At 35.9% G+C, this 24,395-nt stretch overlaps 1 protein-coding gene and 1 long non-coding RNA gene across 4 annotated transcripts in view; one reads left to right on the forward strand and one right to left on the reverse strand.

Moving 5' to 3' along the window:
* Positions 1–8,108, reverse strand: part of LOC106071081 (uncharacterized) — a 17,137-nt gene extending 9,029 nt beyond the window's left edge. The window contains exons 1-3 of one of the 3 annotated variants that reach the window (XM_056034943.1): positions 7,975–8,108; positions 614–761; positions 189–295 (exon numbers count right to left, since the gene is read on the reverse strand). In XM_056034943.1, coding sequence (XP_055890918.1) covers positions 189–295; positions 614–727 — 221 coding nt within the window. In that variant the 5' untranslated portion in view covers positions 728–761; positions 7,975–8,108. Of the gene's footprint in view, positions 1–188; positions 296–613; positions 762–7,902 lie in introns of all 3 variants that reach the window. The other 2 variants (XM_056034944.1, XM_056034942.1) reach the window with 2 other exon arrangements.
* A 5,093-nt stretch (positions 8,109–13,201) lies between these two features.
* On the forward strand, positions 13,202–21,263 carry LOC129927309 (uncharacterized). The gene is made up of 2 exons (XR_008778964.1): positions 13,202–15,500; positions 20,772–21,263. It is a non-coding gene; the product is annotated as an uncharacterized LOC129927309 (long non-coding RNA).
* Positions 21,264–24,395: the final 3,132 nt, after the last annotated feature.

Genomic DNA, 24,395 nt, shown 5'->3' on the forward strand with positions numbered 1-24,395 from the left:
CGCAAACAGGGACCTCCTTTTAAGACATGGATCTGCACCTTTCATGGAGGACCTCAGGACGGTGGACACCAGTTGCGACGAGGCTGCATACATTGCTGGTGACCGAGCACTATGGAGACAGCTTGCAGCTCAGAGCGGAGGATCTAAGTCTAAGTAATGAGTATACGAGGACACTTCGTTCTACTTACTCATCTTTGTCAGGACGTATGCTTTCAGCGAAGTTGAAGTCCACCAGACTTTTCTTATACGGTTCAATCCAAACACCAGTTGATGATAGAATATCGATATCAGTATCCTAATGGTAAGGAAAGCAGAGTAAAACAATTGAATAATAGTGAGCACTATTTTTATAAATTTCAATATTACGAAATATGTTCAATTACCGAAATATGCTAAATTAATCATATTATAACATGATACATTTTTTTAAAATATAGAATAAAGCCTATTTCAATTATAAAATAGATTTACGACATAAAATATGTAAATAAAACTTATAACAAAAATAATTTGACCTTTTTATACGACATACTATTGTTTCAACTTATCGATAGTTTTGATTTAATCTCGACAAATTTTGCCCCCAACATTTCAACAATTGAAGTTTACTTACTCTGCACATATGATAGACCCATCTCGTCACAACATTTGGATTTGTAGACATCACCTTCTGAACCAGGGCATATACTAACAGTAAAAACACTGCTGATTGGCTCATGACGTTCATAGTAGACAAGGCAAACGTGAATCACAGATCGACACTTAAAATAAGAAACATTCACATTCAGTCATTTTGAGATGCATCAGCACTCGAGCTTAAAACAAGAGGCCTGATTAAAATAGAATGTTCAAATCCAGCCAAAGAATGTACGGGTAAAATGCTAGTGGATTCGAATATTTATTTAAAAAAGGTAATCTCGAACCAGAATAGGTGTAACACAGAAACTGATGACGCGATCATTTTAGGGAAGTGTCATTAGACTCAGGACTGTTTATAAACAAGTTAGAGATGATTACACAGCTGGCAAGACTGACGACATATTTTGCCAGCTGACAAATAAACCTTGCTATTAAAATACCTCTATACAAGTCACAACTTTATGGAGGAACCTGGAACCTAGATACGGATCTAAAAAACGACTCTAACAATTTTCCTAGAAATTTAACAATAAGTGCACATCGCTGAGAAAAGAATGACTAAGTCGTTGGCCACAATGGGAAAACTTTAGTTACACCGTTATAATTTTTTAAGTAAAAAGATTAATTAATTAAAATTTGCAAGAGAACTATATCTACATCTAGATCCAACATCGGTTTTGAGCGGATCATTGCGTTCTTGAATGGACAATCGCGTTAGGGAATTTCCGAATGTAAGCTTTTATTGATTCAAGAGTTTACTAAATTAATGTTCAGGGGTAAAAGTGTTCCAATGTGTTTTTAAATCTAACAGTCATAAGTTATTAAGAGAAATACAATTACTCTATCAGTTGAATAAAAAAAGGTATAGTATTTTTTTTAAAGTATTTTTTATGTTTTTCTTGTTAATGACAATAAAAACAAGAACATATTTTAGAAAATACTATAGCTAAAAACAAAGCTTATTTAGTTTGGATCGGTCATGTAATTACATTTGTAATAGATTAGAGTCCAGCGGTTCTCAACCTTTTATGCTCGGCGACCACTTTTTACCATCCCCCACTCTGCCGCGACCCCCCCCCCCCCACACACACATACAGCAATAGAAGAATAGACAACAACAATCCATATTTTCGATGGTCTTAGGCGACCCCTGGCAAATTGTCAATCGACCCCCAAGGGGGTCGCGATCCACAGGTTGAGAACCCCTGGATTAGACTAACAATAAAAAAGAAATTATAGAAATAAAAAGAAGGGACCAGGGGGAAACAACCTGAATTCGAACACTCATGGCTCACGGCTTCTCGGCTTCTCAAGCCAAATCCACTGAGCTAGTGGAGAGCATATAAACATGGAAGATTGTAGAGTTATCTTTTTTTTTTCCTCGTTCTATCTTTCATGTTGTGTTTACTAAGACTCAGAGGACAACCTATAAAGGGGGACCACCACTTCAGTCAAGTACTTATTCTTTCTCTTATTTGAGACACACACACAAAATAATTAATTACCAATAGTGAATTGACTCATAGTTTTTTTTTAATTGATTCTTGTTTTGTCAGATAAAAGAAATAATTGTGCAAAATTTCAGCTTGATCCGAGTTTGGGCGTGGGAGAAATAATGTGACAGAGTGAGTTGATATACGCTTTGTAAAGAACGCCTGTCAATAGTATTTTTTATATTTACCACCAAAGTAGCCATGAACTCGTATTTACATAGAATCTTACAACAATAACAGCCAATTTTAATATCTCTATCAAATGCTGGTGCCGTGTGGTTTTCGAAATGTCCGTTATTAAGAGTAAGAAAAAAAAAACTAAAACAAATAAATTCCACTTATCTTATTCATGGTAAACCAGTAACACAGACTAAAAACGCAAAATACTTAGGTGTTATAATAAATGAAAAACTGTCATGGAATCTCCATATTGATGAAAATATTAAAAAATCAAACAATGCATTAGGGTTTATTAAAAGAAATTTCTATAAATCAAATAAGAACATAAAAGTAAAATGTTATTTAGCTTTGGTTAGGCCAATAATAGAATATGCATCCTCTTTTTGGGACCCATCAACTCAAGAAAACATTAAGAAACTAGAACAGACACAAAATAGAGCAGTGCGATTCATAACAAACGAATATTCACAGTTGACTAGAGTAACACCTTTAGTAAAATCACTAAATTTAGAAAGCCTTCAGGACAGAAGACTCAAAAGTAAAGTAGCAGTTATACATAAAACACTGAACCATAATCTTCAAATACAAAGCAAAATTTAATAAAATACTCAGAAAGACACAAAGATAAAGGCACATTCCTCGTTCCATATGCTAGGACAAATTTGTACAAATGCTCCTTCTTCCCTAGTGCTATTAGAGCATGGAATGGGTTGCCTGAGCTAGCCAGGAAAAACCAGTGACTTAGCAGAATTTAGGTCACTGGTTGATATGCATGACTAAATGCTTGACTCGTGTGAAGTAATCGTCTTCTTTCTTGAAGTAACGTCTGTATTATATAAGATAAGATAAATAAGATAAACTTAGAGATACTTCAGGACAGAAGAATAAAAAGTAAAGTAGCTATAATAGATCAAATACTAAATCATAATTTACAAATAGAAAAACAAATCCTAATGCAATACTCAGAAAGACACAAAGATAGAGGCACATTTCTTATTCCATACGCTAGAACAAATTCATACAAGTGCTTTTTCTTCCCTAGTGCCATTAGAGAATGAAATGGGCTGTCTGAATCAGCCAGGAAAACCGACAACTTAGCAGAATTTAAGTCATTGATTAACATGAATGACTAGATTGACACATGAAATGCGTAAGATGTAATTATCTTCTTTTTTGGAGTAACGTCTGTAATATATAAGATAAGAAGCTAAGATAAGACAGCAGTCATCTTGTGAATCCTTTTGTTTTATTACTTTAAATAGAAGTTATGGAATCCACAAATACAGTTTCAATTTAAATTATTGAATGATTCACTTACACGAACTTGATTTGTAGAATGAACAAGCGCGAAGAATATTTAAATGTTATTAGCTCACGAGTCAGAATTTAGCTTTTGGTTCATTTGATTCATGGCGTAACAGATGTGCCCCCCTCCCCCCCCCCCCCCCCCCCGTTAGCGATATTAAGTTTAACTCATGCGCGATTTAGCCCGCCGTGGCATAGAAGAAAGTAGAAGGCATCAGATGGCCTCTGAAAAGGATAGTTTGAGAACGCTCACGAAGGCCAGGGGGCTTAAATTTGAAGACTAGAGGAAAGCCCTTGTAGAAGACAGGTGCAGAAGCATGGGCGTAGCTAGGAATTTTCCATCATTTGGGGACCCGGGGGCTTGACCTCTTTGGGGGCCCCAGCATTTTGTGTAATATCTAATATTTAATGTAAGAAAAAACACTCATTTAAGTGGGGCCCGGGGTGGATTTTCAAATTCTCCCCCTCCTTCTCCCACCTTAGCTACGCCACTGAGCAGAAGACGTAAAGAAAAAATAAATAAACCTCCCGGCGGATAACACCTTTGTCAGCATCAGATGTGGAAAATATGTAGGTCGCTACTCAGTTTGCGTAGTCATGTGGTGAAACACTGCACTCATCATTAATCTTCGAAATCGAAGACATTGCAAAAATTATTATTAATATTATTATAAACTTTCGCAAAGTCAATGGTTTCCTTGACTCGCTTCATGCCCTAATGGCTTTAGGGAATAGAAGCCTTTGTACGAATTTCTACTACCACATAAAATGAGAAATATGCCTTTATCTTTGTGACTTTCTAAGAATTTGTTTAGGGAATTTGTAAGTAATGGTTCAGTGTTCTATGCATCATTGCTATTTTACTTTTTAGTCTTCTGTCCTGAAAGTAAAAAAAAAAAAGCTAAATATCCCGATCAGACCTTGCGATCTATGGGACAGATGATGTAAAGGTCATCTGTTTCTGTGGCCCACGGCTAACGAGGATGTCATGTGGCCAACATAACGACCAACCGCATTTTATTTTCCACAACTAACGTCAGGTACCCATTAGAGCTGGGTGGACTCAGAGGTGCCATAAAATCCTGAAATTTAAAATCCCAGGATTGAAACCCAGAAAGTCAAGTGCTTTATCACTCAATCACCGCGCCTCTTCTTCTGTCCTGGAGGATCGCTAAATTTTACTTAAGATTTTACTCCAATCAATTGGGAATTTTCATTTGCTGTAAATCTCACGGCTCTATTTTTGCGTCTGTTCTTATTTCTTCATGTTATTTCGAGCTGAGGGGTCCCAAACAGAAGATGCCCTATTCTAATATTGGTCTAGAGTAAGTAAAAAGCTTTTTACAAAGCTTATACCGACTCACTGTGCCTGTCTGGTAAAAATCTTTTACATGTTATTTCTCCCATTTCCTAATCTCGGATAAGCTGACACTTGGCATTATTCAATGTCGATGGCAACACATAAATACATTTTTAAAAAAATTAATTAATTAATAATTAGGGTAATTATTAATTTATTTTATATAGAATAAGAGAGACCAATCTTGCAGTATTTAGAGATATGGCGGTTCTTTCTCTTATATAAGATTTTGTTTTTCTTATAAGTATTTTAAATATTATTTTGCTTGTTAGATTTATGTTCTTGTTTGATTTGTAAAGTTTTTTTTTTAATAAGTCCTAATGTTTTGTTCGATTTTTTAAATTTTAGCAATATGGAGTTTTTTATGATAACTTCTTTTGAATATAACACCTAGGTATTTTTTAGTCTGTATGATTAATAATTGGCCCTTTTCTGGGTTGAAAAACATTCTCCAGTTTAATTCCAATTTCTGTAATGCATCCAATTCTCTTTGTAAAACCTCAGTATCATGAGTTTTTTTTTTATTTACAAAGCTTATATCAACTCACTCCATCTGTCTGCCTGTCTGTCTAATAGACATTTTTAACACGTTTTTTTCCCACTTCCAATTCTCGGATCAAGTTAAAACTTTGCACCATTATTCATTGATTCTAACAAAACACAAAACAATCAAAACATTTACCTATTATTGGTAATTAATAAGTGTGTTTGATATCAAAAAGGGATATAATTCTGACAGTATGTATATACATGTCTTTAATGTGGAGTACTTCTCGTTTGATAAGCTTTGTTTTTTTAAAGCATTTTTTTATTATATTTTGCTTTCTTAATACTATTATGCAATATTATGCAATCAAAAGCATAGCCCTTAACACCAAAATCAGACTAATGCGCTCCCAGATCATGGCAGCATTCTTATATACATGTGGGTCTTGGACGCTGGTGGCAGAGCTAGAGAGCCTAGCAATGGAATTGAGATGCTACAGAAGGATCCTAGGTATCAAATTTTAAAGACCACATCAAAAGCGAAGAGATTAGAGACAGTGTTACTACAGCGATTGGACCTCACAATGACCTGCTAATTGCTAACTATTGTAAAAAAAACGCAAAACTAAAAACTCTATGGCCATATTACAAGGTCTTAGGGGCTCGCAAAACCTTCCTTCAAGGAACAGTACCAGGGAAAAAAAGGACAGAGAAAGCGATAGGAAGACAACATAAAAGAATAGACGGGCATTTTATTGAAAGAGCTTCTTACCAAGGCAAAAGACAGAGGAATGGAGAAAGACTGTCAACAACTCTTGTGTGGCGTCCCTAAGAGATAGGTGAAGATGAAGGTGATATTATTATGCAATCATCTGCAAATAATCTGACTTTTTTTCCTGAACTAATACAATTTGGTAGGACATTTATGTAAATTAGAAACATTTTATTGTTCTTGATATTAATATGGAGCCATTGATCATTACCGTTTCTTCTCTTTCAATCAGGAAACCCTGAATTCATTGGTGTGATGGACCGGTATTGCCAAACTATTTTTAGCAAGGAATCTGGAGACGCCTATGACAAGAAAGAATAGCCAGTGATTCTTCCAATAAGAGTTTCATCTCAGGTTTCTCGTGGCGCGAAGACATCGGCGTTATAGCCTCTGGGTACGAGAGTAGAAAAAAACAAAAACCCGATAGCTAAGAAAAAGAGAAGTCAAGAAACTAATAAAAAGATTTAAGCAATAGCCCCAATTATAGGGCCTATTAACCTACCCGTACCTTGAATGTAATCAGGTTCTCAAAGCAAAGATCAGACTCCACAGACTTCTTTAAGTTGATAGGAAATGGGAGTGTGTTCATTTTAGACCACCAAGAAATAACATTAAGATTGGAGGTACTGGCATTGCGAAGTTCATTCAATAAGCGAAAGAAAATGAAGTAGCAAATACCTATCATTTTGAAACACTCCGAGTGATGTTTTGACATTAGAAAACTAGCTAAATGTGTGTATGTATATAGGATGTTATACAATGTGTCTATTGACAATATGTTTTCATTCATTTATACAACAAACAGTCATTTATACAATGTGTCCTGTCATTTATGCAATGTGTCTAGCCCTTTAAACAATCTACCCAGTTATACGGTGTGTCTAGCCCTTTAAACAATCTACCCAGTTATACGGTGTGTCTAGCCCTTTAAACAATCTACCCAGTTATACGATGTGTCTAGCCCTTTAAACAATCTACCCCATTTATACGATGTGTCTGGTTATTTATACAACGTCCTGCCATTTATTCCATTGTCTAGCAATGTATACGATGTGTCTAGCCATGTATACAGTATATATAGCCATTTAATAATTTCTAAGGCATATAATGTTATTATGCCTAGTGTAGTAACAATCAAATAGATGCGGCGTTAGCAGTAGGGTCTACGCAGGGCGAGTGTTATGTCCGGAGCGTAAACCTGATTCTGTCCTAACATATTATTCTAAGCAATTTCATAGTAATTAGTTAGCAGTAGGGCCTACGCAGGGCGAGTGTTATGTCCGGAGCGTAAACCTGACTCTGTCCTTACATATTATTCTAAGCAATTTCATAGTAATTAGTATAAATGCCGGAAAAAACATCAACTATATAAAGCAACAGGTAGGACTACTTTTTGTGATGATAACTATTTCAGTATATAATGTAGGTTATAGGTATGATAGAAGGAAGCCCCACAAATGTTTATGACGGAATGAAAGTGACCCCAAAAAAGAATGTAAATCTAGATCTATATCTCGGGGCCACTCAGGCACGGGCGTTTAGACGGTCGCCCCTGTTCGCCATCCCCAAAGGTTGTCTTTGGACAAAAGTAGTAACAGAAATAATTAATAATGGTCGTCATGTATTCAAAGAAACGGTCATAGAGAATCACTAGTAAGTTAAATTACCGTCAGTTTTACTAAAGACTCGCTTGTTATGGTCAGAGTTGTAGAGATCCAGAGATACTACTTACTACTTACTCTCATTGAGGGTTAATCCACCTGCTGGAATACGATACTAACACCCACGCTATTTATAGTGCACATGGTAGTGGTGGAGTGAAGGGAGAGAACCCGTACTTTCAATCCTCAAAGTGGGTTTCGTTCATGAATTTTACCTCTCTCTCTCTACGGAGCAGGAATCCGCTACTTGATTGGCTTATCGCGTCACGTGCCTACTCGACCACTGAAGTTTTTTTCTTTCATTATTATTATTCATTCATCTTAACCCCCTCCCTCCTTTTTTTTTCAATGAAAATCTCAGTGGGTGTAAGGAGACGGGACAGAGAGGGAGAGTTAGGCTTTCATTCATTCCAATGCAGCGGTTCACCTTTCAAAAACACTGCGCCCCAAAATGGAGTACCGTAAAAGTTGACAAATAAAAGAAAATGTGTTGATTCTTGCCAGATGTTATTCTGAATCCTATTGTAAATAAGAGACTGAAGTACCGTAAAAGTTGTTAATGATAAGAGAATGTATATAAGGTGAACACGAAAACCACTAGGCCTACGTAAGTCTTTATTTATTAAATAGAAGTAGTTTTTAGTTGTTGCTTTCTTGTATGAAGTTCGGAATTTCCTTCAGAAATGAACAATATTACATTATCCTGCCCTCCTTCCCCCAAAACGGGATCTTTAGGGCGTCTCTGAGTCCACCCTTATGGGTACCTGACCTTAATTGGGGAAAAGCAAAGGCGGTTGGTCGTTGTGCTTGCCCCATGACATCCTCGTTAACCGTGGGTCTCAAAAACAGATGACCTTAACATTAGCTACTCCATAGATCGCACGGTCGGAAACTGGTACTTTACTTATTAAGCCAAATTACCTTCCGGACGGCAGAGTATGAATTCGGATTTGGGACCTTTGTGACGAAACTAGGAAACGCATTCCACATCCGGAATTAGAGCATGTAGCCGCCCCCTTAAATGTCCTTGAACAAGATTAACAACGACTTTATTATGGACAAAAGATCTACCGTACACAGGATATTGCTATGGTAACGTTGATACTAACAACTGGCATGCTACACTTAATCTGAAGTATGAGCGAATAGGCATCCGATATTCTGTCGCCATTCGCCAACAATATAACATTAGTATTAACGGGACTTGACATATTATCGGAGAGTCTAGTTGTCTAAGTTTACGGCTTAGTCAAAGATGATAGGTATTTAGGGACATTATTTTAAGAACATATCAAATTTTCCCTCTCTCAGTCCGACCCATGAGCATCGTAATGCTCGCCCATATAAACTTTTGAATTGGAATGGACAGCTTTTTAACGCACCCTCCCCCCCACACACACACTCACACGCTCTCATAATTTTGGCCCGTAAATTCTAGTATCACTTCCTCTCCCCAAACAAACAAAAAAAAAAATAAGTCTTACAAACAATCTCTGACACTTTTTCTCAGCTTATTCAGTATCGAACCGTATTAACTCTTTCTCTCCTAATATACGATGCCAACGTTGATTTGACTCAAATTAAACTAAACTGGTTTTTGGATTTATTTACAATAATTTGTATTGTGTAAAAAGAGCATGCATTCTCTTATAATTCAATACTAACTGTAACATTTTCTGAAGACAAAAAAAAAAGTTTTTGAAGCTTTATCATAACAGGATAGTGAAATACAAATGAGCAAAACAAATAATATGATCGGAATGAGAAAAATAATTACGGAGAGAAAGAGTTAAACAAAAACAAAATCTCGCCAAACCACACACACACCCACACACACGTATTATAGACACTCACAGATATTTGGTGTTAGTAAAAGAAAACATATTTGCATTTACTATACCAGGCTAACCGTGCGGGACACGCCATTTATGTAACGGCCCCTTGAGGGACGGCGGCTGGACGTTGACAGATCGCTGCGGGAGCTTTTTTGGATCCCCGCACAGTGCAATGAGGATCCTCTCGCACCGCGGGAGCCTTGTTTCGCTACCCTTGGGCCTAGTCGTCCCCCCTGACGACCGTTTCAAACCCCGCCACTACAAGGCAGGACAGCAAGCCCGGGGAAAGTCGTTGTTCACTTTATATTAGCATCCTGTCTAGTATTCGGAGCCTTGGTGGCTTCCGTACCGGGGTCCCGGGTTTGAGTCCTGGTGAAGACTGGGATTTTTAATTTCGAGATCTTTGGGCGCCTCTGAGTCCACCCAGCTCTAATGGGTACCTGACAATAGTTGGGGAAAAGTAAAGGCGGTTGGTCGTTGTGCTGGCCACATGACACCCTCGTTAACCGTGGGCCACAGAAACAGATGACCTTTACATCATCTGCCCTATAGATCGCAAGGTCTGAAAGAGGAACCTTACTTTTTACTTCTGTCTAGTATTATTCTGGAGCACCCGAATTCTATAATCCAAGGAAGGAAACGGGCGGGTGAATGAACTGTTGTCCTAACCCGACTCCACCCATCAATAAACCCTTTTTTTTTCGACCTAGATTTCTCGAATTCATTGTAATAAATCATGTCATACTTAAATGCTTGACTTCTGCTCATCGGATGCAAGGGAAGCAACTAAGGCATACAGAAGATTCCCGTCATAAAAAAAAAGGCGTTAGCCGAAAAAAATGTAGGAAGATAATTACGTATATATAGGTCTAGACAGCTGACTTACATGCTAAATATAGGAAAGGATAGATAGATCGGTTACATTTTACTTGCATACAGTATAATGTCATGATGTCGCCGATCATTATTGTGAAATCGTCTGAAACCTATATTGTTGAAATCTTATTTTATCTCACTCAGCCTGTTTGTGTGTCTGTCTGGGAGGATTATTTTATATGTTTTTTCTTTCATTTCGAATTCTCGAATGAAGTTGAAACTGCACAACTATTCATTGTCGACGACATTACCTGAATCAATCCAAAAATTAACCTATTAGCTAATTAATTTAAATTAATTATCGGTAATGAATTAATTTTGCTTGTATAGAAAAAGGAAAATAAATCTTGCTGTATTGAAAGAAATTACAGTAATTGGACGGTTCGTTCCCGTATATAAAATGTGTTCTTTGAAAAGCATTATATATATTTTGCTTGTTGAAATTCAGTTTAGATATGGTGTCTGCGTCTCATCTCTGACTGTGGTCCCTTCTGGGGCATAGATCGCCAACCAGCTTCCTCCAGGCATCTCGGTTCTGGGCGAGTCTCTCCAACTGTCCCCATGTCTTGCCCATCTGCTTGGCATCTGCTTGCAAATCGCTGCGCCATATATGCGTCATTTACCTATATATGTCTATATATATTGTCTTAGAAACTTACCTATGTAATGAGAAATAATCCGGTCCAAAAATTAAGAAACAAAAGAGACTATCACTATCACTTCCTCCAGGCATCTCGGTTCTGGGCGAGTCTCTCCAACTGTCCCCATGTCTTGCCCATCTGCTTGGCATCTGCTTGCAAATCGCTGCGCCATATATGCGTCATTTACCTATATATGTCTATATATATTGTCTTAGAAACTTACCTATGTAATGAGAAATAATCCGGTCCAAAAATTAAGAAACAAAAGATACTATCACTTGACTATGTAATTGGAAATCACACTCGCTTCACTCCATTTGGGACATTATACATTTTTCTGTACATATAACAAACTACGTCGGAATACCAACGACGTGTGTTTGAGGCTGGGCTCAAGACCATGAAATTTAATCTTAAAAGAAATAACGCTTTATCTAATAGAGAATTTATAATGTATTGTTAGACGTCGGGGGGAGAGAAGTCAAACTACTCTGTTTTTATGGAACCCTGTCGACAAAACACTCACACACACTTTTTAATGGATCTTTTTATATAAATAAATAAATAAATATATATATATATATACAGACGGGAAATAAATGGGCCACTTATCGTGCACACACACATATACAGAGAGAGAGAGAGAGACAGAGTCGCCGCCTAACGGGTTTATGTACCATTTCATCACTGCTCCACTCCTTCTGTGTTTAACCCATTTGGTTGCAAACTTCCTACACCAGACCAGGATCTTTCTCTGTCCTTTAGAGCCTACTATAACATAGTAAATACAATACTCTTTACCTGAGACAGGCGTAGCTTTTGATGCATGTTGGTGTTAAAGGTTATGACAATAGAGAGAGAGAGAGATGAGAATGGAAAGAAGAGAAAGAGACAGCATAAAAATGAAAGGGGCAGAAGAGAGAGAGAAGAAGAGAATAAGGTAGAAAGACAGAGATAGGCAGAGACAGTTAAGGAAAGAAGAGAAAGGGCGTGAAAGGAGAAAGAGAGGGGGGGGCAAAACGGAAAAAAGAGAGGGGCGGTGAGATGAGAGAAGTGAAAGTGTAAAAGAGAAAAAGAGAGAGATAGAGAAGAGAAAGGAAAGAAGAGAAAGTGTAAAAGATAAAAAGAGAGCGATAGAGAAGAGAAAGGAAAGAAGAGAAAGTGTAAAAGAGAGAGATAGAGAAGAGAAAGGAAAGAAGAGAAAATGTAAACGAGAAAAAGAGAGAGATAATGAAGAGAAAGGAAAGAAGAGAAAGTGTAAACGAGAAAAAGAGAGAGATAAAGAAGAGAAAGGAAAGAAGAGAAAGTGTTAAAGAGAAAAAGAGAGAGATAGAGAAGAGAAAGGAAAGAAGAGAAAGTGTTAAAGAGAAAAAGAGAGAGATAGAGAAGAGAAAGTGGAAAAGAGAAAAAGAGAGAGATAGAGAAGAGAAAGTGTAAAAGAGAAAAAGAGAGAGATAGAGAAGAGAAAGTGTAAAAGAGAGATATAGAGAAGAGAAAGGAAAGAAGAGAAAGTGTAAACACTACAACTGAATGTCTGCATGTAGACGTGAATCGTAACACTTCTGGACGTAGCAGGCAGGGGCGGACTGGCTATATGGGCATTCGGACAAAAGCCCGGTGGGCTGGTACCCAAATGGGTCGGTAGAGCCATCGAAAGGGCCGCATGCATGCCACTTTAACACGTATTAAATTGTCAAAGGTTTTATAATATTCTCTTATAAAAGGGGCCATTTGAGCGTCAAGTTAAAAAAAAATCTTTTACAGTTTAAAAAAATCTTTTACAGACTCCACTACAGTCTAATACTAATTTAATAATGTAATAGCCTACATCCGTAGACAGTGCTTCTAGTAGGCTTCATCCTTTTAAGGCCCATACAACTTAGCGATAAAAAAAGGAACATAGGGCCTGTATTTCTTATAAAGAAAGTCACTGTGATGCATGCGTACAGTGTTAGACACCTTATTTATATAGGTTAGTTATTTTAGTTATTTAGCGACGCACCATAGTAGACGCATATTGAACGGGACTAGTGACGTTTGGGATATGTTGGGTTAGAGACCGGAAAATCAGTTAGCGTTAGAACATTCCAGGGTAACGACGTGTTTAGTGACAGAGACTTCTACTGTGGCCTTTTATCATAATAAATATATATTAACTTGTTCATCATCGTTGACTACATCTCTTCACCTGTTACAATCGATGTGCCAGTTCTTGTTTGTGTTGTTGGTCAACTACACGTAATACACCCGAACAATTACACCCAAACGATTGCAGAGTAATTGGTTGACTTCAAGACAGCCTGAACTAGCAACATCACAGTGGCGACCCCGAACCTCGAAGCCGAACCTCGACCCCGAACCTCGAAGCCGGACCCCTGTTGAAGACGAACATCGAACCGGACCTCGAAGCAGAACGTTTACTCAGGTGAGGGTCGTGCACTCGAAGTTATAAGATTTCATCGGAGTACGGCTGAACACAGCAGCATCGCAGAGTGACTTTGTTCTAGATCTACATACAGTCGTCGCCTGTTTGATCGCACGTTCAACGAGCCGTTAACTCAGGGTGACCTTCGTCAGGACAGTAATCATCGTAACGTCTGGTCTACTTAACCAGTATAGTATCAAAGCCTGATCTTCATATGCTGAATCGACCTACAACCAGAGAAACCGTTCGTTCATAACGGGTGAGAGATCGTTAGTGAACCTGTTGGACATATTTTTTCTTCGTCATAGGAGCCACATTGAGTATCAAGTTTTACCTCGTCAGTTTCGAGAAGGACAGTTTGCCCGCTGTCAGAAGTATTGTGAGTACTACAAGTTTGGTAGCTAACTAAATCGAAATCGCTCTGTCGTCTTACCCTTGGAGAGATTCTTGTGGAGCAGTTTGCTCATTGAACCGGTTGCTTGCCACGTTTATAACGGTCACTGTGTTTAACCTTTGGAAGGTTAGTGAAGTAATCTTTATCAGTACTGAACATTGACATATCTAGTATTCGTCGGTCTAGACCATATCTAGACTTGTTAGCAGTGAAGTTGTGGAAACAGCTACATCCACTTAATTTCGTTGAAAACCGTTAATCGTCTAACGGAACGTCGTCGGAGGTGACCTTGGTTTCACCTAGTCTACATTGGACAGTTGGTCTAGTGAAGCAGAGTACAACAGCAAACTTCGTCGTACTACCAGAGTAGCAGCAGAAGCAGTGAACTATTTTAGAAAGCCGTTATTCGTCAGCCCAGATCAAGTCATCGTCAAGAAAGTCGTTATTCGTCAGCCCAGATCAAGTCATCGTCAAGAAAGTCGTTATTCGTCAGCCCAGATCAAGTCATCGTCAAGAAATTCGTTATTCGTCAGTCGTCCAGATCAAGTTGCCGTCAAGAGACTGTTATTTGTCAGTAGTCGTCTACACAAGTCAAGTCATCGCCAGAAGAACCGTTAACCTATTCGTCAGTAACTGTGTACACAAAGTCGTCGGAACTACACATACGGTCATCAACAGTCACCGAAGGAACCGAAACATTTTACTGTGGCATATCAGGACATCTGTGGCATTACGTGGGATACTAGTAGCACCGGAGAACAGAGTCAGAACTGGAAGAGAGGCAGTGGAATTTGTTGTGATCTAGCATATTCGGGAGTCCGAACAAAGGGATCTTTCTTATCAAAAGCTAAGTGCCATTTTTCTTATTAGTATATGTTTAGATTGCCCTTAGAAATAGATTTTGTCTAAATTTGGTACGTTAGCCTGAGTAAAATCAGGTGGTGCGCCTTAAAACCCGTCGGGGTAGAAGACGTAATTTAGATGAAAAGCTATATTATACGTTTAGGGTTGTAATTTGTTTTGTTTGTGTAAACGTCATATCCGTTGTTGCCTGGTTACTTCGTGACGTTATCATTGTGTGCCATATTGTCATATCCCAACCCATAGCGATAGTCTCATTTTAATTATTTCATTTGTTTATATTATTTTAAATTATTTATTTTTATTAATTTAATTAGATCTGTATTTTTTTTTCACTTAATGATAGAAAGTGCGGGTAGGATTCTTTCATTGTGAATCAGACTAAAATAATTTTAGTTTGAGCGGTTAAAATCAAATATGATTTTGCCATGAGAATAATGCCGAAACTGGCTATGTAGTCAAACACTATCGTCTGGCTAAATTTAGATCTGCAAATTGTTGTACATCTCTTTGGTACAATTTAATTATCTAGACTCTAATTTGAAATATTATTAAGTTGAAGATGAATGAAGGTAGTACATTCTAGATATATATCTTGTTGAAGATATATTTGACATTGTATAAACATATTTGTTTTATACGGTTAAATAGAACCATAATCTACTCTAGATCTAGACTCTAGACAGTCTTTGAATTTACTCTAGACATTTTAGTCATACCAGATTTTAAAATTGATCATAGTTGGTCATACTAGATCTAAAAGTCATAGTGCTCTTGATAACTATAGATCTAAATTGTATTATTATATATACTATAATATACTAGATTTAAATTTGGGTGATACTAGATCTAATATACAGATTTGAATATAACCATAATAACTCAGACTAGATTTATACATTTACTAAATCTATAGATAGAGACATAACATTTAAAATTTGTATAAAAGTGTGGAAAAACATAAATATAAAATAAGTTTAAAGTATAGCCATAACCAATATAGGCTAAGTAAAAATATATATAAAATATAAAACACAATGGCTACATTATCATATGTGGACCTTAAGGAGGTTAAGGAAACAGCTATGCAGGATGGAAAGGCCATGGAGTTAAAAGGAAAAGACTTAGCAGCTTATGTACAGCAAGTTGTGAAGGAAGAAACGGAACGTCAAAGACAAGAGATAGAAAGACAAGAAGAAAGGCAAGACAAAGAGAGAGAAAAAATTAGAGAACATGAAGCTAAAATGGAGAAGATGAGATTGGATGCAGCACAAGTCAGAGCTCAAACTGAACAAGGAAATAACACAAATAACTCAAATAATTATACCACTCAAAGAGACAACCCTAATTCGCAGACATGGCTAAAGAGAAAGATACAAAGTTTTGATGAACAGAAGGATGACATTGGTGATTTTCTGAAAAGATATGAGGCAAAAATGTCTACATTTAATATGCCTGAAGAAGAATGGTCTGAAATACTGATAGACTTTGTTCATGGTCAAGCTCTAACAATATGCCAAAATCATGACCATCATATTGATGATAGCTATCAGGTTTTAAAAAGAGAGTTATTGAATGCATATGGTCATAATGCTACAACTTTTAGAAAGAAATACTTTGACAATATACCATCATTAGGAATAGAACCCCAAACTACCATTAATATGGAAAAGGATTTTTTCAATAAGTGGGTAAAATTAGAAAAAGTAACAAACTCTTATGAAGGATTAAAAAATTTTATTCTAGTGGACAACTTTGTAAATAAATGTGATCCTCAATTACAATCTTTTATTAGAGAAAGAAACCCAAAAACTATAGATGAAATAACAGAGATAATGAGAGTATACAAAAATGCATATCCAAATAAACCATTTTCTGATAGAGATAAGAGCAAAGTAGATTTAATAGGATACACCAAAGAAAATGTTGATAGAAGTAGAAATAGAAACAGATCAAATAGTGGAAATAGAAAATATAGTGAAATAACCTGTTTTAAATGTCAAGGAAAAGGTCATATAGCAGCTAACTGTAGAAGAGGGAATAGTAGATCTGGAAGTAGAAATAGATACAATGAACAAAATAACAGTAGATATAGGAGTAGAGATAGGAATGACAGGGGAAATTATAGAAATAGGAGTTACAGTAGGGAATACAAAAATAAAGGTACAGATAGGATATATTTCATGGAAGGAAATAGGAACAATTTTGCAGTGTACCCAGGGTTTGTAGATAGAATTCCGGTGGAATTAATCAGGGATTCAGGTTGTAACACTTTGGCAGTAAAAACTAAATTTGTCAAACCTCATTGGTATAAAGGGTTTACTAAGAAAGTAGAATTAGCAGATGGCACTGTAAGGGAATTTAAAGCTATAAGGGTGTACATTGAAACTCCATTTTTCACTGGTTATTGTGATGGCATTGCAATACCAGAAATGAGATATGATATGTTAGTAGGAAACATAAAAGGAGTTAAAGAATGTTCAAGAAAAGAATTAGAAGACTGGCAAAACAAATACAAAAACATAAGACAAAATCATGAAAACATAGAAACACAAAATATAACAAGTATGGTAATAACAAGATCAATGAATAAACAAGATGAGAAACATGAAAATACAATAAATGTAATAAGTAAGGATGAAGAAAAAGAAACCAGTAATGTAATACAAATAGAAAATACAGATGTTAAGGAAAGAGAGATAGAAAATGAAACACAAAATAGTCTTGAAACACAAATATCTCAAAGTGAAAAAGAAACAACACCCACATTTGCATTAGAACAAATGAATGACAATATTATTGGGAAAATTTATTCAAGAATATTAGATAAAAACAATAATAATCCAATGGAGAAATTTTGTATAGAGAATAAAATATTATTTAGACAAACAAGTAATGATAACAAGAAAATAAAACAACTTGTCTTACCACAGAAATATTGGAAAGATGTTTTAATCATGACACATGATAATAATTTAGCAGCACATAGGGGAGTAAAGAAATGTTATAGGAATTTGTCAAAACAAGTATTTTGGCCCAAAATGAAAGCAACAATCAACAAATACATAAACTCATGTGACATATGTCAAAAGAGATCTAACAAAAGCCTAGTGAATAAAGCACCTATTCAAGAAATGGATGAACCTACAGCACCATTTCAGAAAGTATCTATTGATTTAATAGGTCCTTTAATTCAAACTGAAAATAATAACAAATACATTCTAACAGTAATAGACATGTTTAGTAGATACCCAGAGGCAATCCCATTATCAAATACAAGTGCAGAAAATATCATTAATGCCATAACTCAAAAAGTAATTACAAGACATGGTATACCTAAAATTATATTGAGTGATCAGGGATCTCAGTTTAAGTCAGAACAATTTAAGAAATGGACTAAACAATACAATATACAGCACATATACTCTTCGGTTTACCACCCGGAGAGTAACGGTTTATGTGAACGATATGGTGGATCATTAAAAAGATCACTAACAAAGATAATTCAGAATAATCAGAACAAGTGGGATCATTACATTAACTATATACTATTTGCTCATAGAAACAACATCCATGAAGCAACACAATTTTCACCATATGAAATAATACATGGAAGAAAACCCAGAGATGAATTAGATGTTTTTAAAGAAAATCTAATAGATAATGAGAATAAATTAAATAATGACAGTGAAACAACAATCACAACAGAATTGAAAGAAATATGGACTCAAGCATATAACAACAATAAGAAATACAAACAAAGTGCTCATGAGAATCTAAATAAGAAAAGACAATTGAAAACACTAGAAGTAGGAAACAACGTATTAATATTAATAAATGACCTGAAAAATAAAATTGGTAAACAATGGAAAGGTCCATTTAAGGTGATAAAACAAATTAGTGATGTCAATTATCAAATTGAAATAAATGGGAAAGTTAAAACATATCACATAAATAATTTGAAACTATATCATGATAGAGAAGATGAGTTGATACAAAACATTCAGGAGGAAATAGAAAATAAATTTTCAGAAAGAGAAGAATGCTTGATGATAATAACAAATGAAAATCATAATGAAAATGATATTAAGGAAATACCTGTAATAGAAACAAAAGAGAATCAAACTTGGCAAAAGATTAATCTTAATAATTTAACTAAGGAAAAGTCAAAAGATATAACTAAAATAATACAGGAATACAAAGAAATTTTTTCCAGCATACCAGGAAAAACTAATATTATTAAACATGACATTAAAGTAACAGACACAAAACCTATCAAGCTTAAGCCATATAGAATACCGCTACATTTACAAGACAAAGTAAAGAAAGAAATAGACAATTTACTAGAATCAGGTATAATTGAACCATCAACATCTCCTTATGCTTCACCAATTGTGATAGCCAAAAAGAAGAATGGAGATATAAGGTTATGTATTGATTATAGGAAACCTAACAACATCACAGAATTTGACCCATATCCAATGCCAAATATAGAGGATATTTTACATAAATTAAATGGAGCAAAATTTTTTACTAAATTAGATTTAACTAAAGGTTATTGGCAAATACCTTTAACAGAAAATGCAAAACCTTACACAGCATTTGTAACACCATATGGTATTTTTCAATGGAATTATATGAGTTTTGGATTAGTAAATGCACCTGCCACATTTAATAGAATGATGAACATGATAATTGGAAACAAAGAAAATGTTATTTGCTATTTAGATGACATATGTATTTTTAATAATAGTTGGGAGGAACATTTGGTAGATGTAAAAGAAGTATTCAAAATAATAAAAGAAAGTGGACTTACAATTCAAGCAGAAAAAGTAGAAATAGGATTGGAGGAAATAATTTTCTTAGGACATAAAATAAATAACAACATGATTAGCCCTATTGAAGATAACATAAAGAAAGTACTTAATATTGAAATACCTACAACAAAAAGACAAATTAAAAGTATATTGGGAATAGTAAATTATTACAGAAAGTTTATAAAAAACTTAGCAGAAATAGTGAATCCACTAAATGACTTACTTAAAAAAGGAAAACCTCAAAAAGTAGTTTGTAATGAGGAATGTGTGAAAGCTATTGACAGAATTAAAGATGTTTTTAGTCATGAACTAATATTAAGACTACCTGATAAAGACAAAATATTTTATGTCACAACTGATGCATCTGGTAATGCTATTGGTGGTTGTTTAATGCAGAACTATGATAACTTACATCCTATATTATATGTAAGCAGAAAATTATCAGAGGCAGAGAAAAAATATAGTGTCATTGAAAGAGAAGCCTTAGCTGTAATATGGGTAATTACTAAGCTAGAGAGCTATTTAATAGGAAGGAAATTCATATTATTAACTGATCATAAACCTATTCAGTATATACAGCAAAAGAGCATGAAAAACAGTCGTGTTTATAGATGGTTCTTAGCACTACAGGAGTATAAATTTGAAGTGAAAGCTATTAGTGGATCTGTGAATATTGTAGCTGATCTATTGTCTAGAATGACATTGAAGTGAAACAATTTTGTAAATAAACTATGATTATATTGATTATGTACTATATATTAATATATTGACACCATTTATATGTTATGGAAAAGGGAGATAAGTAAATTTGATGTTAAGCATTTAAAAGTAAGTATGGATATATTTTTTTTTTTTTTTTTGTGTGAATCATTTCATATATCATTGACGAAAGTTAGTTCTATGGAAAAGGGTGAGTATAAAAGAAAAATGGACAAAAGCGTATAAAAGGGTGGTAAGAAAAGAAAAAATTTATTGAATGTGTAAATAAAGTTTGTAATTGTTTTTTGAAATATTGTATTTTATCAGATTACTGTCAGTGAAGAACAATTGTGACTTATGAGGTGCCCATAGGATGCCACATTTTCCTCTATGATGAACTGTATACCAATGAAGATGATTCTGGAATGTTATGAACTGTTATGAACATTGACATGAATATGAGGAACTGTCAAGATGAAGATGTCAAGATGAAGAGATCAAGATTTTATGTTTGTGGTCTTCCCCTTAAATTGAAAATGCCCTTGTAAGACTTGACAGTAGTGGAAAAATATTGACATATTTTTTTTTTCAAGGGGGGGAGGAATCTGTTAGACACCTTATTTATATAGGTTAGTTATTTTAGTTATTTAGCGACGCACCATAGTAGACGCATATTGAACGGGACTAGTGACGTTTGGGATATGTTGGGTTAGAGACCGGAAAATCAGTTAGCGTTAGAACATTCCAGGGTAACGACGTGTTTAGTGACAGAGACTTCTACTGTGGCCTTTTATCATAATAAATATATATTAACTTGTTCATCATCGTTGACTACATCTCTTCACCTGTTACAATCGATGTGCCAGTTCTTGTTTGTGTTGTTGGTCAACTACACGTAATACACCCGAACAATTACACCCAAACGATTGCAGAGTAATTGGTTGACTTCAAGACAGCCTGAACTAGCAACATCACAACAGTTATCGATTCATTATCAAACCTAACATAATGATTTTGAGGACAGGTATGGTTGAATGCCCATCATGATATACAATTTGTGGGCGGCCGCTTGGTACAGAAATGCCCGTGCTGATTTTGGCACCCAGTCCGCCCCTGGTAGCAGGCCTGGAGACAATAGTTGTAAAAAAAAATCAATCAAGTACAGGTCAGGAGATCTCATCTTTTAAAATACAGACGTTACTTCAAAAAAAGAAGATGATTACGTCCTACGCATGTTCCTAGATCTAATCCTGTACAGTTGTCTGTACCAGAGTATCAATAGAGAGGCCGGTCCATTTGTACTCGATTGTTCAGCCAGCTTTTCTTTTGGACGATCTTTCTTTATGCTTCCTCACAGTACCTTAAAGGAGGATCTCTTTGAGAGTGAGTCGTGTATTACGAAATGACCAAACCAGCTCACTTTTCGTCTCTTCACAGTATTGAGGTGTTGCTCCATTTGCTACTAGAGAATTGCCCAGATAATATTTCTGCATACTTTTCTGGGGAAAAAGATTGACATCTTTTTTTAACCGAGCTTTTATCAAGTCACTCTGTCGGTTAAAACACTTGCAAACGTTATTGTTCTCGCTTCCCATTCTTAGCATCAAGTTGAAACTTTGCACAACTATTCACTGTCATAGACAAAACATGAATCAATTAAAAAAAAAACAATTTTAATTTATATTAATAAAGGGTTAGATAAACCACTGGCGGATCCAGAACTTTGGAGTGGGGGGGGGCGATTTTTTTCCAAACCCTAACCCTAACGCCCAGTAAACCCTAACCCTATGCATAAACGTGCGTACAGCATATATATGTATATATATATATATTCGATATATGAGAATAAAATAAGACTGTTTCTCAATCTTCGGCGAAAAAAAAAACAAAAAAAAAAAAAACAGTCTTTCTCTTGCAAGCTTGGGGGTCTGGGAGAGCGCTTTAAGCTTCTTCAGTGGGGTTCGGGGCGAAGCCCCGACGCCAAAAGCGTTTTCTTGCATTATTCACGGCTGAAACGCATTCTCCTGACATGTACAGCTCATTACCTATTAGTGGTGTTCGGGGCGAAGCCCCGACGCCAAAAGCGTTTTCTTGCATTTTTCACGGCTGAAACGCATTCTTCTGACATCTACAGCTCATTACTTATTAGTGGTGTTCGGGGCGAAGCCCCGACGCCAAAAGCGTTGTCTTGCATTTTTCACTGCAGAAACGCATCCTCCTGACATCTACAGCTCATTATTTATCTGTGGGACTCGGGGCGAAGCCCAGACGCCAAAAGCGTTTTCTTGCATTTTTCACGGCTGAAACGCATTCTTCTGACATCTACAGCTCATTATGTGTTAGTGGGGTTCGGGGCGAAGCCCCGACTCCAAAAGCGTTTTCTTGCATTCTTCACTGCAGAAACGCATTCTCCTGACATTTACAGCTTATTATTCATCAGTGAGGTTCGGTTCGAAGCCACGACGCTAAAAGCGTTTTCTGGCATTCTTCACTGCAGTAAAGCATTCTACTGACCTACAGCTCATTATTCATTCTATTATAAAGTGCCTTTTGAATAATTAGAAAAATATTCTAATATGAATTTATAGTCCTTAAATACATTGCAAATACAACTGATTTGTTCTTTGAAAAGATTAGATACACCACATATTTAGATTAAGGTTTTGAAGATCGCCGCCGAAAAAAAAAATTCGATTAATAATATTCAATAAAATTCTAGCATAAATTGTGAGTTATAGTCCTAAATTTATTTAACTAGAAAAATATGAGATAGAGTAAATGTTGGAAAAAATCGACTAGGAAAAGATTATCTGGCTTTTGAACTCATCTCAACCGTGACTGTTATATTGAAAAATTTCGTTTGAATTATAACTTTTCCAAAGCAAAGTCTTTCTTAAAATAGTTATGATAAATTCATGTCAAATTACACAAACTCTGTCTGGAAAGGGGAAGGGCGGTAAAATGAAAACGATTAATCCTCGCTCCTTTTTATAATTTCTGCTAATGATTGCATTTTGCATTAAAGAATAGGGGTTGGGCGACTCGATATAAGAATTTACTTTAAAGCATATATAAATTATTAGTGACAGATTTTTTAAATTTTGTAATTTCTTACTATAATACAAAAAGAAAAAGTATTGATTTGTCCGATGGGGGGAAGGGGATTGCATGTATCGCACTTCCACCTGTTTATATTATATAGATATTCGACTAATTTTGTTCACATACTATGATTTCTCCATAAAAGTAGGACCGCGCCCCCCACTCAAAGGGTTTAGATGGGAAGGGCAGTGGAGGTATTCGCTCTTCCCCTTCCTATCGGCCAACAGGTGAACGAAATTATATAAAGACCGGTTAAAATACCAACAACAATTTTTAATCATATAGATATTTAATTGATTCTGTTAGCAAGCTGTGATTTCTAGAAATAAATAAGACCGCCCCCCCCACTCGAAAGTTTATGGTGGAGGGGGGGGGGCGGATTGATGCCATCGCCCCCTCCCGACCCTACCAAATCGGCCAAAATACTAGAAGGGGGGGGGCGAAATAATCTAAAAATAGGTTGGAATATAAATAATTAGTATATATTATTAACATAAGTAATAAATTCGCATACAAATTGTGTGAATTCTATACTATAATTCGTCCGCCCCCCCCCCTTCGGGGGGGGGGTCGGCCGAGTGGGGGGGGCGATCGCCCCTACCGCCCCCCCCCCCTGGATCCGCCAGTGAGATAAACCCTGCGATATTGTGAAATATGGCAGCGATTGAACGCATCTCTCCTTTAATTCAATATAAGCTTTGTTTTTTGTTGTTTTTTTTTATTAAGCATGGGTGTTGTGCTAAGCAAGTTCCATCCAAAATATGACAAAATGCACGCACTTGACTTCGCAAACTCTGCCCTCGGAGAGCACTCACAAAGGTAAAGGCCCTGTGATCCACTGATAAACCA

The sequence above is a fragment of the Biomphalaria glabrata genome, chromosome 7, assembly GCF_947242115.1.
Source record: "Biomphalaria glabrata chromosome 7, xgBioGlab47.1, whole genome shotgun sequence".
Classification (NCBI taxonomy): Eukaryota; Metazoa; Mollusca; class Gastropoda; family Planorbidae; genus Biomphalaria; species Biomphalaria glabrata.